At 40.7% G+C, this 19,258-nt stretch overlaps 1 protein-coding gene across 1 annotated transcript in view; it reads right to left on the bottom strand.

Moving 5' to 3' along the window:
• Positions 1–19,258, bottom strand: part of gabbr1b (gamma-aminobutyric acid (GABA) B receptor, 1b) — a 155,276-nt gene that overhangs the window by 9,773 nt on the left and 126,245 nt on the right. The window contains exons 17-20 of the mRNA XM_034094381.1: positions 18,176–18,292; positions 13,401–13,508; positions 12,252–12,345; positions 12,045–12,172 (exon numbers count right to left, since the gene is read on the bottom strand). Coding sequence (XP_033950272.1) covers positions 12,045–12,172; positions 12,252–12,345; positions 13,401–13,508; positions 18,176–18,292 — 447 coding nt within the window. The remainder of the gene's footprint in view (positions 1–12,044; positions 12,173–12,251; positions 12,346–13,400; positions 13,509–18,175; positions 18,293–19,258) is intronic.

Here is a 19,258-nt window from a genome sequence, read left to right as displayed (position 1 = left end):
TCTGACCCAGAAAGAGGATGTGAGAGGGTGGCAGGAAGAGAAGAGGAGAGACATCAGAGGGAACATGAGGGAGGTGGAGGTGATCGATACAGATCAATAGACTTCACTGAGCAAAAGCTGAAAATCCCCTCCAGACTGTCCAGTGTCGGTCTGACACCAGAGGACGCCATGTTTCCTGCTTTGTCATCACTCACACAGCAACACATAAAGCCTGCCTCAGCTCACACACAATTCATCTCACCAAAGTCGCTGTCACAAATAGCATTCTCACTCTGTGGATCTGCAGACAGACTGCTCACACTCTGCAGCCTTCTCACAGACTACTTTGAAGAACAGACCAAAATAGCAACTCTTAAATCAACATATTCTTTGTTTGTTGAATTTTTTGAAGTGATCGGCAACCAGCAACCACTACCACAGCTGTAGAGATGACTGAAAATGACTGAAAATGAGATGGATATATCTGCCATTACTATTTGACGAAGACAGAAACAGAGAAGAAATACCTATCAAACTGAAAAGGGTGAGAATAAAAACCCAAAGTCAAATCATATGAAATAAAATTGCCGTTGAGTCCAACACACTCTCACTCCCTAAGCGTCCAATAGCGACGTTTGGTCAGTGTCCGTGGCGTCCAATTGTGACGCTCCTAGGCTCCTTCAGCGTCATAAAGGGACGCAAATAGCTTTCAACTGATTGCAATGTATTCCCATCTGCGTCGGGATTTGACGCTCATGGAAGCACGGCATTCGTTTATGTCGGCTACCCTTAAAGGTAATGTGAGCGTCCATTCCCAGGAGTAAAGGATGGCAGAAGACACTACACTACCCAGAATCCCCAGCTATCGTTTGGACTACACCATGTGCTCTGTTTGACAAACCCTGTGATAGTCCTCAAGCTCTGTGATTGGAGAGTGTGCTCCGAGGGTTACCGATTCTCGAACAGCACGTGAAATGGGATGGAACCACGCAGACTGTCCAAAACTGGATTTGAACGGGTTCACCGCGTCCCCCCTCCCCCACCCCGTCCCCAGAACTACACATGCTGGCTATTCTGTTTCGCAACATGTTCTCTATGGCACGTCTCTACTGGGAGTTGCAGTTTTAAAAGACGTTTTCGTATTTCCCATAATAAGAAGTTGCCAGTATTAAACTGTGTACATCCCTGGAGGTTTAGGGGACAGGAAACACTCACATTTAAAACATATAATTAATAAATGGGTGAAAATGGCTTGTGCCCATTATGGGCAGTATTAATATATATACCCACATGCCAGCTAAGGTCAGAAGAGCTTTATTTAACAGCTGGTCTTATGTGTGTGACCCCTGTGATAACATTACATTACATTAATTGATAAGCCTGAAACATGCACTTGTCAAGGTTCAGAGGCACATTTTGCAAATATGGCAGTAGCCATCGATCAGCTTAAGATAAGATATACTTTATTGATCCCAAGTTGGAACATTTGCGTTACATCAGCATGTGTAACAGTTAAATATGCAGTTGTGTTTATTTGAAAATCCTTTAGTATAATCACACAAATTCTGTGTTTTATATTCAACAATTCTGTGTTCTTTATTTATTGATTGTTCAATACCTGACAAGGCCGGAGATGAAATATCTACATACATCTTATAAGAGTATAATACATTATGTATAATATCAGTTAAAATAAGTGCTTCAACATAGTTAACATTGCTGGAGGTATGCACACATATTGATAGATGTCTTGTAATGCACTGTTGAGGAACCTGCAACCCAAGTTTTTCATTCAGTGCAGAACTACACCACAGTTGTGTAGGCCTATATGATATGTCAATAAACCTTAGAAAATCATGAAATCTTGAAAGGGATGTGCAAAATAGTCATTATATACAGTCTTTAATTAACTATTAGTAGAGAATAACGAGTAATGAATATACTTTATAGGGATCCTATTAATATCTAATAATAAAAATAATTAAATTCAATAACATGCTTTAACCACCAGGTGTCCCTTTATATCAGCTGTGCACCTTTATGGTGTAAATACAGCCTATCTACCAATTGGATCAAATATAAAAGTGAGCCGAATTAGTGTTGATACTGCAAGGAGACGCATTGTGTGAAAAGAAATGTAAGATGTTGTTTAATGGCTGATATATTTATGATCCACGTCACGTTTTCAGTTCCTCATGTTTGTCTTCTCATCAGGGCTCTATAAATACAGAACTACGGCAGATATGTAATATGTAATGCAGCCGAACCGTGTATTACAATGCCGTTATGTGATGACTTTCAAAGAGAAAAGCAAGCACACTCGGAATAAAGTGTTTTCGGTCTGTTTCCGGTATTTGTTAATGACGATGTGCTGTGAGATGTGAGACTGGAATTGCACAGGGGGGAAATAACGTAGGCTATCTTTAGATGCGGATTTTGTTAAACTAATATGTTTAGGCTGTGGACCAACACTATACATTGACGGGGAAGGGGGTAGCAATAAAGATAACACCATTAAACAGTTACACAACATAACAGAAATAATATCGATAGCAGCGTCCCTAGCAACCACCTTGGTAACAATGAAAACGTCGAGATTTCCTGAAGTAATCTTCGTAATAACTAGCAAACTAAAGATCATGTACATCCACTGCACACATAATCTGAAATAACAACTCATATTTCTCGCATCAAATGACATCAAAACGCATTTTAATGGCCAAACTAACTTTAAAATAGGCATTTTACACCTAGAATAAAACGAAGTTTGGCCATGTTTTCTTTTTCTGCAGGGAGAAATTGGAAGATCATGTGACATAGACGCCAGCCATCGGAATGAATGGTGAAAAAAACGGGGTTTGTCAAACAGAGCACATGGTGTAGGCCAAACGATAGCTGGGGATTCTGGGTAGTGTAGTGTCTTCTGCCATCCTTTACTCAGACAAAATATTTGTTTCTCCGAATCGAAGGGGAAAAATACAAAAGCATTGCACACAATTCAAACCAATCAATGTTGTGTAATTAACAAGGATAATCTGGTGTTTTTTAGTCGATGAGTAGTGCAGATATCACTGTAAGATCAATCGACAGTAAGGGGAATACTTACTTCCGGGTGTACAATTCTCCGTTATCCAATGGGAATGGACGCTCACATTGCCTTTAAGGGCAGCCGACACAAACGAATGCCGTGCTTCCATGAGCGTCAAATCCCGACGCAGATGGGAATACATTGCAATCAGTTGAAAGCTATTTGCGTCCCTTTATGACGCTGAAGGAGCCTAGGAGCGTCACAATTGGACGCCACGGAAACTGACCAAACGTCGCTATTGGACGCTTAGGGAGTGAGAGTGTGTTGTTCAGTCTGTCCATCATGCTTACAAAATGTACTGAAGCTAAACAAAAACTTGCATCCTTTTTCATCCTTATCCCATCATGTGTTTCCAATAAGTGAAGTCCAAGTGAAATCAGTGTCAGCTAATTCTGGAGATAGTCAACACAATCATTTAAAACAACTTCTGTCAAGAGTCTAGTCCAGGGGTGTCAACTTGGCTGGACCAGTAACATCACAGCATAACAACCTATTAATAACAACAACTCCAAACGGTTCCCTTTGTTTTAAAGCAAAAAAGCACATTCTGAAAATATTCACATTTAATGAAATGAACTATCTCTTTCCAAATTAAATTATTTTACATTCATTTCCACATCTGTGTAGTCATCCTGACACACCACCATACAAACTAAAGTGGGAACTATTAAGGAAGAAGGTGCCTTGCAAATATATAAGGGTATATACAGAATACATAAAAGTCATGAAGATTGCACCCGGTTTTGGCCTATGGGCCTTATGTTTGACACCCCTTGTCCAGTAGGAGCAAGTCAAAGTCAAAGTCTTGACTTAGTAAAGACAACCCCAAGTGAATCAAGACAGTATCAGAATCAGATCTGGATCTTCACCAGATCTGTAGGTGTCAGGCTGCAGCCTGAGGAGAGCAGCACCATCCCCACGCAGAGTGCAGTGCTGTTTGCACACAGTCGCTCACATCATTATGGCCTTTAAGCGACAGCAGCCAGAACCACACCAACCTCCACACACATCGAACTGCTTGGTATTATTTCATATTCTGCTTTTTGATAAAGCCGTCACCAGGGCGCATCATCGCCTCCTTTCAACCTTTTTGGAGCAAAGGTATCGTCTCCTTTATTTTGCACTGAACCATATGCAGTACAGCCACTATTGTGTCACAGTCATTACTAAACCATGAGACCATCTACAATACAAGATACACAATATTTTTTATAAAATAGTGGCAGTTCATTAGATTGAAATGTGTTTACCAAACTCATTTCAATTTATTTATTTTTTATAATTTATTTGTATCAATATTACAGGAACTTCCTGATGTCAAATCATTGTGTGTGTTCTGAGAGCTCCGCTCTGTGTGTGTGTGTGTGTGTGTGTGTGTGTGTGTGTGTGTGTGTGTGTGTGTGTGCGTGTGCGTGTGTGTGCGTGTGCGTGTGTGTGTGTGCGTGCACGTGTGTGCAGCTGAGTTAAGTGGGAACACTGTACACATGATAAGCTCTAGGTTTCGTTTGCCACACACTCAAATAATTAACTACTCTATTTTATGGAAGACAAGAATGATATCTTCCCACTGATTGGTTGTTTGTCATTGCTTGACAAGCAGTTTGCGCTGATGTGTTTAAAAAAAAAAAGTGAAACCGCTTTCATAAAAGGACGCAGTCACGCAGCCGTAGTGCCCTGGTTACACCATTGATGATATGTGCGTGTACATTGACAACAGTGGATTCAAGCACGCAAAAAACCGCAACATTTTAACAGCCCCTGCTGAGACCTGAAACTATTATTTTTCTCCAGAAAAAGTTGTGGCGGCACTCCGGCAGCACGATCAGCTCTTCCAGGGTTTCATGCTTACAACACATTCCTGGGCTCTCACAGGTCACGACCTTCATACAGTCTATGGTCACGACCTTCATACAGTCTATGGTCACGACCTTCATACAGTCTATGGTCACGACCTTCATACAGTCTATGGTCACGACCTTCATACAGTCTATGGTCACGACCTTCATACAGTCTATGGTCACGACCTTCATATAGTCTATGGTCACGACCTTCATACAGTCTATGGTCACGACCTTCATACAGTCTATGGTCACGACCTTCATACAGTCTATGGTCACAACGTAAAATATTATTCCAGAGTGGGAGTAAAATACCTAGCGAGCATGCCTGGCCAAACGCTCCCAGTCATCCTCACCTCACGTCATCAGGAACCTCCCCCGCAATCTGCTCCGAGTCACCGGCAGCTCCACAATGGACAGTTGATGCTGTGTCACATGTCAACTTTAACTGACATTGCTTTAAAATGACCTCTCAGAGGAAAGGATGTGTCTTTTGTTAAGTGCCTGTTGCCTCAACCCTGTCTCCTAAAAATTACGTTCCCACAGAACTAAACTGCATTCTCAATTACGTTTAGCTAGAAACGTATTTACTCCCACGTTACGTTTGTTATGAACGTATCTCAAATACCTTTATTTTCTACATATCTTCTAGAAACATGTTTTCTCCCAGGTTACGTTCCTTATGAACGTATCTGAAATACGTTTATTTTCTACATATCTTTGCCATTTATTGTCTTGCTTATAATAATGATAATAGTCATTTATAAATATCATTTTAGAGCACACCTTTGAAATCGACAATCGGGCTCGATATATGGTTAAATGAAAATCAGTAGGCGAGGCTGTAATTTCGCCAGCTGTTACTCTCATGAGCTAGGCAGACCATAATAATTTTAACATGCCAAAAAGCTGCTGTCGTTCATTGCACCTCAAACATTAAAACAAATCCAGAGTTACGTGTTTCTGTACTTCCTCTAAGAAGAAAGGACAGTAACAGAAGAGCTCTGTGGCTTCAGGCTTGATCGCCGTTCAAATGACAGCGTTGGTTTCCCCAAAAGTGGGCGGGGCTGTAAAGTGAAGTAGATTTTACTGTCATCTATTATTCAAAACCATTCTATTTATTCTAACGTAAATTACATGCCAGTGTTTTATCTTTTTATTTATTTGTTTTTATTTTAAATCGTATAATGTCGGACTTTTTTTGTCGTCTTTGAGGAAAAGAAATGGGGTTTAGAGATTCAAAATACTGAAATCTGTATTTTTTTTAAATCTCTTCCTTCTAATTTGTTATTCTTTTCTAAATAACACACTGTTATTTACTCAACAATAGCACACAATTATCCTTGTTTTTATTTATTCGTTTAATTCTATAATCTTGGGCATTTTAGCCGTAAATAAAGTCACCAGAAACAGACGGGACATTTCGAGATTTAGGATGGCCCAAGACACTACACTACCCATAATCCCCAGCTATCGTTTGGGACTACAGTCCGTTGACAAACCCCGTGATGTTGCGCCAAGGTTACGCCGAGTGTCAAGCTCTTTGAAATGGAACGAAACCACGGCAGACTATTCAAAACTGGACTCGAACACCCCCAGAACTACACATGCTGGCTATTGTGTTTCGCAACATGTTCTCTATGGCACGTCTCTACTGGGAATTGTAGTTTTAAAAGACGTTTTTTCCCAAATGTAGAAGTTGACAGTATTAAACTGTGTACAGCCCTGGAGGTTTAGGCGATACGAAACACATTGGTGTGTACACATTTAAAACATGTAATTACTAAATGGGTGAAAATCGCTTGTATCCATAATGGGCAGCATTAATATATACCCACACGACAGCTCATTGTTACTTTGTTATTCTACTCCACTACAATTCAGAGGTTAACCTGGTATTTTTACTCCACTACATTTAGTTTCGTTACTTTGCAGATTCTGATTAATGATGTGAAATATAAACAACCCTTAAAGCAGACTTTAGTTACACCTGAATACAATTCAGGGAAGGTGATTGTCAAGTGCCAACAATCAGGAGAGATATTAGTTGGTGCTTGAGAAGACTAAACATTTATCTGCAGATCTTTATAAAGTATATTCATTACTCGTTATTCTCTACTAATAGTTAATTAAAAACTGTATAATGGCTATTTTGCACATCCCTTTCAAGATTTCAAGGTTTTCTAAGGTGTATTGATCTTATACACAACTTGGGTCGCAGGTTCCTCAACAGCGCATTACAAGACATCTACCAATATGTGTGTACTGTATACCTCCACCATTAAACTGTCATATTCTGCACATTTCTTATTCTATCTACATACATAAGAGTATAATTAATGTGTATAATATCATTTAAAATAAGTGTTTCAACATAGTTAACATTGCAGGAAAGCAATATTTTAGACGTTAAGTACTTTGTCAGGCTTAATATTCATCTGTAGATAGATACCCCCAGAGCTTTTTTCTTGTTTAAAAGAAGACCTTAACCTAAAGTATTTTTTAATGTGTTAATAAAGGTTAATTCGTTTGTCTGTTTTGCACATCCTCCTATTAATATCTTTGTACATCCAGCACTAAACTGTTTTATTGTAGAGATCACTTAGTATCTTCTTGACTTTTTATATTCTATATTTCTATCATTGACCTTCTACTTTCCCCCTATGAAAGTATGTACTCTTAATATTGTTTTGATCAAATAAGATTATTCAACAAAAATAATTCAATAACATGCTTTAACCACTAGGCCGTGCACACAAGGTACACACAGCACACTAATAATAACTTTGTATTATTAGTGTAGACACTTATGTATAACATCTGAAGATGTGTAGTTTTATTCATGTTTTTACATAATTTTACAGGATATTGCTATACTATTTCTCTTGTTTTACTTCTACACATTAATATCTGATTTGTAAAACATCACAGACAGAAAGGCATAGGCTATCCGTCATTTAATGGTAAGCTATTGAAATTGTGATTCCATAGATGTGTCTCCCATCACCCAAATCCCCTGACTATTCTCTCAACTTAGTATTTACATTCTGATATTCAAATAAAATCAGTAATATCTTTAAACACTACAAGTCCTTTTCTATCAGCTGTGCACCGTTATGGTAAATATAACCTATATACCAATTGGATCAAATATAAAAGTCAGCCGAATTACTATTGATACTGCAAGGAGACGTATTTTGTGAAAAGAAATTGAAGATGTTGTTTAATTGTTGATATATTTATGATCCACGTCAAGTATTCAGTTTTGGCAGCAGTTCTCCTGTTTGTCTCTCTCTATAAATAAAGAATTACGGCAGATGTGTAATATGTAATGCAGCCGAACCGTGTATTACAATGCCGTTATGTGATGACTTCCAAAGAGAAAAGCAAGCACACTCTGAATTAGGTATTATTTTATTTTTCGTTGTCGGATATCATATCTCCATATCATATCAACACCATATCCCAGCGTGCATTGCGGCTAAAACATCCAATCAACAAGCTTCAAGCTGAGGATCTTGGGTAATCAGTTTAGTGGGTTTGTGGTGTGTATCGCTCAAAATGTCCCGTCTGTTTCCGGTGACTTTATTTACGGCTAAAAAGCCCAAGATTATAGAATTAAATGAATAAATAAAAACAAGGATAATTGTGTGTTATTGTTGAGTAAATAACAGTGTGTTATTTAGAAAAGAATAATAAATTAGAAGGAAAAGATTTAAAAAAATACAGATTTCAGTATTTTGAGGCTCTGAGCCCCATTTCTTTTCCTCACAGACGGAAAAAAAGTCCGACATTATACGATTTAAAATAAAAACAAATAAATAAAAAGATAAAACACTGGCATGTAATTTACGTTAGAATAAATAGAATGGTTTTGAATAATAGATGAGAGTAAATCTACTTCACTTTACAGCCCCGCCCACTTTTGGGGAAACCAGCGCTGTCATTTGAACGGCGATCAAGCCTGAAGCCACAGAGCTCTTCTGTTACTGTCCTTTCTTCTTAGAGGAAGTACAGAAACACGTAACTCTGGATTTGTTTTAATGTTTGAGGTGCAATGAACGACGCAGCAGCTTTTTGTCATGTTAAAACTATTATGTTCTGCCTCGCTCATGAGAGTAACAGCTGGCGAAATTACAGCCTCGCCTACTGATTTTAATTTAACCATATATCGAGCCCGATTGTCGATTTCAAAGGTGTGCTCTAAAATGATATTTATAAATAACTAATTATCATTATTATAAGCAAGACAATAAATGGCAAAGATATGTAGAAAATAAACGTATTTAAGTTACATTCATAACTAACGTAACGTGGGAGAAAATACGTTTCTAGAAGATATGTAGAAAATAAACGTATTTGAGATACGTTCATAACTAACGTAACGTGGGAGAAAATACGTTTCTAGCTAAACGTAATTGAGAATGCAGTTTAGTTCTGTGGGAACGTAATTTTTAGGAGACAGGGTTGGTTGCCTCGCCTCGTCGCTCCCGAGCCTCTTCCTCATTTCCTCCACTTGCATATCCCTAAAATGCGAGTAGACCGAGCGGAACTGAGGACATACAAACTGGGAGAAAAGCCTTTTGTGTCTGCTACTCTGGAAAATCAAAACAACACATTGTGAACAGTTTTTTGAACTAAACCCCACAGATACAGTGAAGTCCCATGAAATATCGACCATTCCACATGAGCAGGTGGCAGAGGATCCCACAAACAGATCCCAGAGCCAGCCATCGCTACGATCAACTCATTTGTTTCGAGCGAGGCGCTGACAGACCACTCGCTCATGAAGAGCTCAACGAAGCAGGAGAGGAAACACACGATTCTTTCTCAGTACCAATTTACATTTCACCTACTTACTGTAGTTAAGGCTTAATTTAAGCTTTGTTCAGCGCATGATGGATAATCCTCAGAGATGAATTAAAATACCACGAAGGGAATGGAAATCATAAAATCAGACGGGCCGGAGATGTTGCTGATTAAGTGTGTGTGTGTGTGCGTGTGCGTGTGTGTGTGTGTGTACTTCTCTTTTAAATGATCCCACAGAGCAGAATGCTGAAGCTTGGTTGCATTGAATGCACATCTTGTTCTTAGATTCTTATCAGAAAGCTGCACAATCTACCAGGGACAGAACACACACACACACACACACACACACACACACACACACACACACACACACACACACACACACACACACACACACACACACGCACGCACACACACACACACACACACACACACACACACACACACACACACACACACACACACACACACACACACACACACACACACACACACACACAATGAGCATATACCACGGCCTGTCGTGAGCTATTGCTTACATATACGACCCTCCGGAGCGTTTGTGATCAACGGGAGCACGACCACTAGAGGTGCTAAACTTTCAACGTGACTATAGGTCGTAATGAGCTGCTGAACAATCGACCTATTTGGTCGTTTTTTGGAGGAGGACAGGCTGAGTGAAACATGTGGGTTTTGAGATTGGAAGCCATGTAGACTTTCTCCTGTCCTGGCTCTTTCCGCCATTTTGGATCCAGGACAGCAAACAGGCGTGTCTTTGTTGAGGGGCACCTGGGTCCCACTCGCAGTGAGGAAGGTGCATGCCACCTCACCGGTCCCTGATCCAGAAGCTGCCAGGCCACACATTTGGCAACTCAGATTATTGTTACTTGTGTTTAATGTTAGAATAAATGTTAAAATGCCAATCACTGTTTAACATTCTAACGTGGCATTGTCTTGCTTGGTCTAAAAACAAAAAGAGATTCAGTTTTCAGTTACTGTATAAAACAATGCAAGAAACAACTACTCTTCAGCAATGAGAAGCTGGAGCCGGGTCATAGGTGACATGGAATATTATATAACCTGAAGAGTAACTCAAAATGATAGTCGCCAATAAATGTCCTGTCAATTGACTTCATCGCTATTCATATACGTTTAAACAAAGTGCATGCGTGTGCACAGAGACACACATGTCTCTTAGGCGTGTGTCATGTGACCGTGTCCCTGATGATGAGGACACATCGCTCCAGCGCTGTGTTCCCCGGGCGCGCTGCCAAGCGTTGTCATCATTTAGTCACAAATCCCAGACAGCAGAGCCACTGGCCGCATTCTGTCTCATGTAACCCGACAAAGGGGGCTGGACGTGAGCCCCCCCTCACACCCCAGCAGTGTGAGGGGAGAGAGGAGGTCAGAGAGAAAGTCACTGCCTGCTGAGAGAGGCCGGGCTGTGGGATCGGAAGTGAAGGACTGAGTGTGCAGAGCCTGCAGAGAGGCACACTGCTGACACACACACACACACACACACACACACACACACACACACACACACACACACACACACACACACACACACACACACACACACACACACACACACACACACACACACACACACACACACACACACACACACACACACACACACACACACACACACACACACACACACACACACACACACACACAGGGTCCAACTAACACCGGACTTTCAGCCTCGAGCCCGCTGTCTATCCTGTGAACCTACACCAAGATGCATTCATTTGAATGTACTTCCGTATCTTAAATGAAATTACAAACACACTATACGGTTGAAGTTTACAGCGCAAAGGTTTTCTCGGTCCAAGTATCCAAGTTTAACCGCTGGTCTCCTTGAGCCGGCCTGATTCTGTCATGTTACTGTCCTGCATACTTGTGTCCACTACCAAACGCAGTCCAGATGGCCCAGACAGACAGACCGCAGGCTCCAACAGTCAAAAACACAGGTTTCACACACACACACACACACACACACACACACACACACACACACACACACACACACACACACACACACACACACACACACACACACACACACACACACACACACACACGCACCCACACACACACACACACACACGCACCCACACACACACACACACGCACCCACACACACACACACACACACACACACACACGCACACACACACACACACACACGCACCCACACACACACACACACACACACACACACGCACACACACACACACACACACACACACACACACACACACACACACACACACACACACACACGCACGTGCACACACACACACACACACAGTGTTACTCACAGCAACATTGTAGATGGCCATGCCCACCGCCCGGTGGTCGTTGATCTTCTCCGTGGAGATGGACTTGGTCTCGTAGGCCAGGAAGATGCCGAGCAGCAGCAGCAGGCCTTTGTATCCGTACACCACACCTGAGGGCATCACACACCGTGTTATAGACCAGGCCAGGGGTTGGACATTCTCCACATCGTGGCCACTGACTGCACTCACCCAGCCAGGTGTTCATCTTCTCAGAGCTGCAGTGCTCCAGGAGAGGCTGGATCAGGACGTCCAGGTCTCCTTTGGGGGCTTCTCTGGTGAACTTCTTTAACACACACACAACATGAACACACATGTGAGGAGAAGCAACACACCTCTACAGAATACATGCAACATCTTTGATTTAGGGAAAGTACATTTGCTCAAGTGAGACTATTTTAAGTCTGTGTCTGCTAATGTTTCAATATAATAAGTTCATCAAAATTGGCTTACAAATGCTTAATTAGTGGCAACATTCAAATGAGTGAAACTAATTACAATAGAACCAAATTGGTTATTAATAGGATCTGCACTGAAGGCGATATCGTCATTCATCGTGGAGACATTGGAAATATTTGCCAGATACCAGATTTTTCAAATTTGAAGTTGTTGTTCATTCTGCCTGCCAGCATTGCGTGTGATGAAATGATGAATCAATAATAAGAAAGGTCATTACAGAATAATTGATAGTGGAAGTTATGAGTTTCTATTTGTTGCCCTAAACATTTAAAGGGCCTGACTGACAGAATAATCAGAATATTACACTCTTGCGTAAAATACTGCCAAATTAATAATTAAAATCTAACTATAGAAAAATACATTACTTAATCTTTATTGCGAACAGTATAGCTAGAATATGCTTCTTACACTTACTGGGCGGTTTGGAACATTACATAACTGACATTTATTGTGTAATGTAAACACATAACTTCATTAAACTTGAATTGTTGAAACACTGTTCAATTAATAAATCACTTTAATCCATATGTTAATGTAGCAGAAAATAATTGTAAAAAGTGAATTTCTCATTTAGTTATGTTTAATATTTAATTTGTTTTAACACCAGTTCATTTAAATAAGGAATAAATAATAATAATAATAATAATAATAATAATAATAATAATACAATATTAATATGATTATTAATCCCAGAGGATACATTTCCAGCTAGCAGTCCACATATTATATTAGCATTTCTTTATTGTTTGGTCCAATCAGGACTTGAACCAACAACTCTGTGGTTCCCACGTCTCCCACCCCCATTGTTGTAACAAAGAAATGAATGATATTTAATGTTTTTGGCCAGTTCTGAAGAAATAACAGTGGAGCGTGTGATCATACCTCCACTGTGATATGCAGAGGGTCAACAATCTGCCAGAGCATGAGCAGCAGGATGTCGATGGCCAGCAGCACGCCGACTGTGGCGTAGAGTTTCCACGGCTCCAGGTGCTGTGGGGAAACAGGGGGGTGGGCACTGAAGCAGGGATCAGGAACATGCACACATCCTCTCTTTCTGATTGTGTCAGAGAGAGATTGATTTATGAAGCCATAAATAGAGCGTCTGAGCTGAAGAGAGACCAGTGATCCATCACTAACTGCACCAATTCAATCTGCCTGGGAGCAGCGGGCTGACAGAGACCCTCACTCAGTCGATAATAAACAAAGGTGTACCTTTATGTTCTCGCCCTAAAGATAGACACATTCTGTGGGAACAGCTCCAACGCTACAAAGTGGATATTGATTTTGTTGCATCAAATCACAGCTTTCTGTTTATTCAGCTGGAGTGAATATTTCTTTTTGAGCACAATCTTATCCAGTCTTCACGCCAGCTGGGGCTTTGAGGAAGCGTTGCAAAGGCAGAGAGAGCAGAGATACAGCTGGGTATATCTCGCAAATATTCACAATGACATTTGTTTTAGTCTGATGTTTAGGGCCAATCTAACCTAACTTTGAAATGTGGACTGGCAATATTCAAACTACAGTACTAGAAGCAGAGTATTTGTAAAACGGGTTCTGTTCTGCTCATGTTCAGGTTCATATTTGTATTGTGTGTCTCGACTGTGACATGTGTACATGCTTTAATGTTCACAAAGGTAAACAAGGCGCCAATAAAGCATCATGTCTCTTTATTTCTTTCATTTCCTGTACGATATAGAGCAACAGTGGGCTAGGCATTTACTAGAGCTGGAGATACGTCTTCGTCCCTTCCAATGCGTGCACTTTGCTCTGCATGGGCCAATCAGCTTGCGACTGCCTCACTGTGATTGGGACCCAGGGACCCCTCAAAAACACGCCTGTTTGCTATCCTGCCTCCTAAATGGTGGAATCAGCTCCCCATCGACATCAGGACAGAAGACAGTCTGCAGATCTTCCGTCACAGACTGAAAACACATCATTCGATTGTGCCTCGGTAATTAAATTCTACAAATAAAAAAAGCTCTTCAAAAGTTAATTTAGGCCTTGTACCTGATTCACCAGCACTTACTTGGTATGACTTACTCAAAGTGAATATATCTGAAAAAAGCAGCCTGTCCTCCTACAAAAAACGACCATATAGGTCGATTGTTCAGCAGCTTATTACGACCCTGAGTCACGTTTTAAAGGGTAGCACCTCTAGTGGTCGTGTAAGAAACAACATGCTCCTGTCGATTGCAAACGCTCCGGAGGGTCGTTTATTCACAAATAACCCTCTCTGGAAAATCCTAAATTGTGAAATAGTTTGGCCATTACAATGCTTTTTTATTTCTAGCGAGAAGTGTATATTGTACTTTTAGAATCCACGTCCAGTGGATGTGTAGGATCTACAGTTTGATAGATATACGAAGATGATTTGAGGTCTCGCCAGGAGAACGTGTTTATATGGGGCAGCTTCCATGTAAAGTTAGCGTGGGTGAAAACAGTTTTTCCGGTCTCAAAGTCCCCTCACTGTCAAATGATTACACAGTGATATCTGAATTACTCATCCACTAAAACACATCAGTTTATCCTTGTTAATTACACAATATTGATTGGTTTAAATTGTGTACAATGCTTTTGTGTTTTTAACCTTCGATTCGGAGAAACAAATTTTTTCGGAGTTTAGACACTACAGTTTCCGAATACACTACACTACCCAGAATCCCCAGCTATCGTTTGGGACTACAACATCCGCCTTGCTTTACAAACCCCGTGATTAGTCCCCAAGCTCTGTGATTGGATGTTGGAGTGGCAGTGCGACAAGGTTACGCTGAGCGTCAACAGCTCTTTGAAATGGAATGGAACCACAGCAGACTTTCCAAAACTGGGTTGCGGTCGGATAATCCAAAGATCAGCTCCTAGGTTCTAACCCTATCGTCTATTCCTTGACCTCTGAGTGAAACGTCACGGGGTTAAGGGATAGTGGATAGGAGAATTCAAAAGGACTTAGGAGAAGAGACTGCGGTACTTTAGAGAATCGACTGCACTTTCACTATCCGACGTGTTTCTGATGCGCCAGCGGACGTTATTGTGTGCGTCTGCTGCTGTGGGGAAACCGTGGAAACCACAGTTTTCTATACAGCGGACTACAACATGGATGTTCAATAAGAACGAGGGACTACTGTGAACTCATCGAGAGACTCTGCACCGTGCTCTGATGCTGCTGCTTTGCTTTATGAACGTGGACAACAGAGAAACATATTCTTCAGGACCAAAGTTGGAATTGAAATAAAAAAGGAAAGTGAAACTTATGCTCGTCACCCTCTCCCTCCGGTCCACATTAATACAAATGATCTCAATACGTATGATTGTATGAACTAAAGATCTTAAAATCAATACAGATGTATTTATTATAAACGTTAGTCCTTAACATCTATCACTGTTTATATCACCGTTCAAGCATCTTTTAAAAGTTGAACAAACTCCACACAGCTCAGTAAAGACTGTGAAATGTTGACTTTATTTGATCATTTCAGTAAAAACTAACGTTCATATTTCTCTTTTTGATTATAATACTGATGAACGTTCAAAAAAAGCACTTTGGCAACTTACCACATACTTTTAAAAAGCTTAATAAGCACCGTAACTTTCATGATATCATTTCTCGGTCATAATCGATTGTTTCTGTGAACTGCCGACTGTTGAGTGATGGCAAATGCTGCGGCCGCAAGGCATTGTGGGGCAGCATTTTCTCCTCTCCTTTCGGTAAGGGAGGTCCAGTGGTTCCTAAGCTAAAGGAGGTTATAAAGGAAGTTTGAAACCTCCTTTCCTATAATCTAGACTCGAGAATTCGAACGGCACTTATCATGGCTGCCACTGAGGGACTTCCGGGTCATTTCACTCCGTTAGGAAGGTTCCTAAGCTAAATGGACTATTCCACTTCAGCGCTGGACTCCGATGGGTCCAGTTTTTGTTACAGCAGCATACTACTTTGTTCTATTCCACTACAATTCAGAGGTTAACCTGGTATTTTTACTCCACTACATTTATTTGTGTTACTTTGCAGATGCTGATTAATGATGTGAAATATAAACAACCCTTAAATCAGACTTTAGTTACACCTGAGTCAAATTCAGGGAAGGTGATTGTCAAGTGCCAAAATAAACTATGCAATATATTAGACGTTAAGTACTTTGTCAGACTTAATATTTATCTGTTGATACCCCGAACTTTTTTTTCTTATTCAAAAGAAGACTTTAACTTAAAGTATTCTTTAATGTTTAAATAAAGCCTTATTAGTTTGTCTGTTTTGCACATCCTCCTATTAATATCTTTGGACGTCCTGCACTAAACTGTTGTATTGTAGAGATCACTACAGTATCTTCTTGATATTTTCTATTTTCTATTTCTATAAATGACCTTCTACTTTCCCCCTACTCTTAATATTTAAATGTTTTCATCAAATATAGCATTCAACAACAACATTCAATAACGTGCTTTAACCACTAGGCGGTGTGGGTTAAAAAACCAGTGGTCTAGTTCAGTGGTTCTCAACTGGTGGGTCGCGGACCCGTTTCGAGTGGGTCGCGGAAAAAGTGAAGAAAAAAAATTGAAAAAATACATTATTATTATTATGGAATTATTTTATTTTTTTTGGAAAAAAGTCAAACTTTTATTTTGAAGGCCCGATTTTCTAACGCTGTGCATGCAGTAGGCGTTGGACAGGAAGTACCGGAGACCATAAACAGCTTTGAAAACGTCTGTCACGTAGTGATCATCTTCTCAATAAAACATCTTTGCTGATGTTTTTTCGAGTCTTCTGGCCTTTGATCAGAATCAAGATTGTTGCCGGAAGTCCCCACGGAGAATAACTTTGCGGTAGAACTATTCTTTATACATCCATGGGTACAACTTCAGATACAAATGAACACGTAATGAAATATGACCCTCGGTTTGATGATTGACAGGTCACAGAACAATGTAATGGGAGTTATCTAACCCACAATTTAAAGTAAGTCACACAGACTATCTCCTCTTTGCTCTTCTCTCTGTGAGGAGCAGCAAGTTCAGCTTCAGAACAAAGTGAAAAACAAACAATGGCATAAAAGATTAATAATATGTCGGGTAGTGATAGATTTATTTATTTTCTTCTCAGATTGTACCAGAATGCGTAGTTTATGTTAGTATTTCTAAAAATCTCCCCAGACCCCCCTGCTGGGGTTGGGTTTCCAGCATGTGTGCCTTTTTATACAGTTCAGCTTTGATTCCATCATCTCATTAAACCTTTTAAAAAGCATACTTTAGTTCTGTGAAGGGATATATGCGCTGTATTTCACTTTAATTAATATTGTATGCAGAAAAGCGTATATTACAGCACGATTTTTTGTTGAATAGATTTGAGTGCTTCAAAATGTTGGGTCGCGATTTATTGACTACAGGCCACCCCCCCCCCCCCCTCCCCGGTAGACGTCCTGCCATGTTTACAGCAATATAGTGACCAATAGATGCTTCACAACGCTGGAGGGCCAGCAGCGAGCCAACTGGAGGCAGAGTGATCGTGGAATCATCTCCGGCTGTGGAGCTCGCCCCTGACTGGGATGATGATTACGTAAACCCAACCCAACCCCCCCCCCCCCCCCCCTCCTTCACTTGGCATACAGATCTCTGGGTGGACTTAGTTGCCTCCTGGAACATTAATCCATAGCTTCCACCACATTTACCTTCCTCTTGTCCTTCTTCTCCTCCTTCTTGGTGAAGACGGTGTGGACCCACCAGATCTTGGTGAACATGCTGCCATAAGCCAGGCTGAAACCCAGACCCAGCAGCCAGAGGCGGAACTAGCAAAGAGGAAAATATATGAAAGACGGTATAATTAAACTGATTAATAAATCAAACAGATTAATCAAATCAGCTCTTCAGTCATGCAGCCACATGAAGCCCTGTTTGAGTTTCATAGCCCTTCAGAAATGACCTTGAAATGGACATAAGTTCCAAAGCTGTGCTCCGTAATACAGCATTGTACGTCTACCTCTACTGTAGCACTCAGCTATCAGCTGACAACACGAGGTACAGTGTGAGCTTGAAGACTTGAAAAAACAGAATATTTCTGGGGTTAAAACTAAATGTTTTCTTCCTTTGCGTAAAGGATTTGGTTTGGCTCTGATCTTATTTCTGGGGGAATGAAACGTTCACATGTAACGAGAGCTAGGGGGACTATAGTTTACCAAAAGTATCCCTACCTTGCAGTCATGTTATGGTCTGAACTGTCATTTATTGAATACAAATGGTTTCCTGAACAGGGATACAGATGAATGCCAACACCACGTATATCCTGGCATGTGAGTCACCCTCCACATCTAGTTAGTTTAGGGATGACTCAAATAGATCTGGTGTTGTGCCTCTTGATGGATGTTTCACCTAAGTGGGAAAACAACTGACGAATCACAGCTTGATATGCGGATCAGGAACAGGGATGCCCTCTTCCTAGCTTAGTCATTCACATCATTGTCATACTGTAGTTAGCTTTTTAGCCACCTGCACAAAATGTGAAATCAGAAAAAGGCCACAAAAAAGTGACAACTTTGATGAGATGGACAGGTTGCATAGGTTGAGAGATAACAACTTTTAAATTAGCATGTATTTCTGACTGCCATGAAAAACGTCAGGGTTAATTGCTCTTAGCGATCATTACCTCGACTCTCAGTTTCACGTGACACGCCAGTCGGGAACATTATTGCTAAGAGCAAATAACCCGAGAGTCACACCAATTATGATGTTCAACGCGACAGTATGTATCGCCGCCC

The sequence above is a fragment of the Pseudochaenichthys georgianus genome, chromosome 11 (assembly GCF_902827115.2).
Source record: "Pseudochaenichthys georgianus chromosome 11, fPseGeo1.2, whole genome shotgun sequence".
Taxonomy (NCBI): Eukaryota; Metazoa; Chordata; class Actinopteri; order Perciformes; family Channichthyidae; genus Pseudochaenichthys; species Pseudochaenichthys georgianus.
The sequence above is the reverse complement of the archived record's forward strand: the minus strand, read 5'-3'. Positions and strand labels throughout refer to the sequence as shown.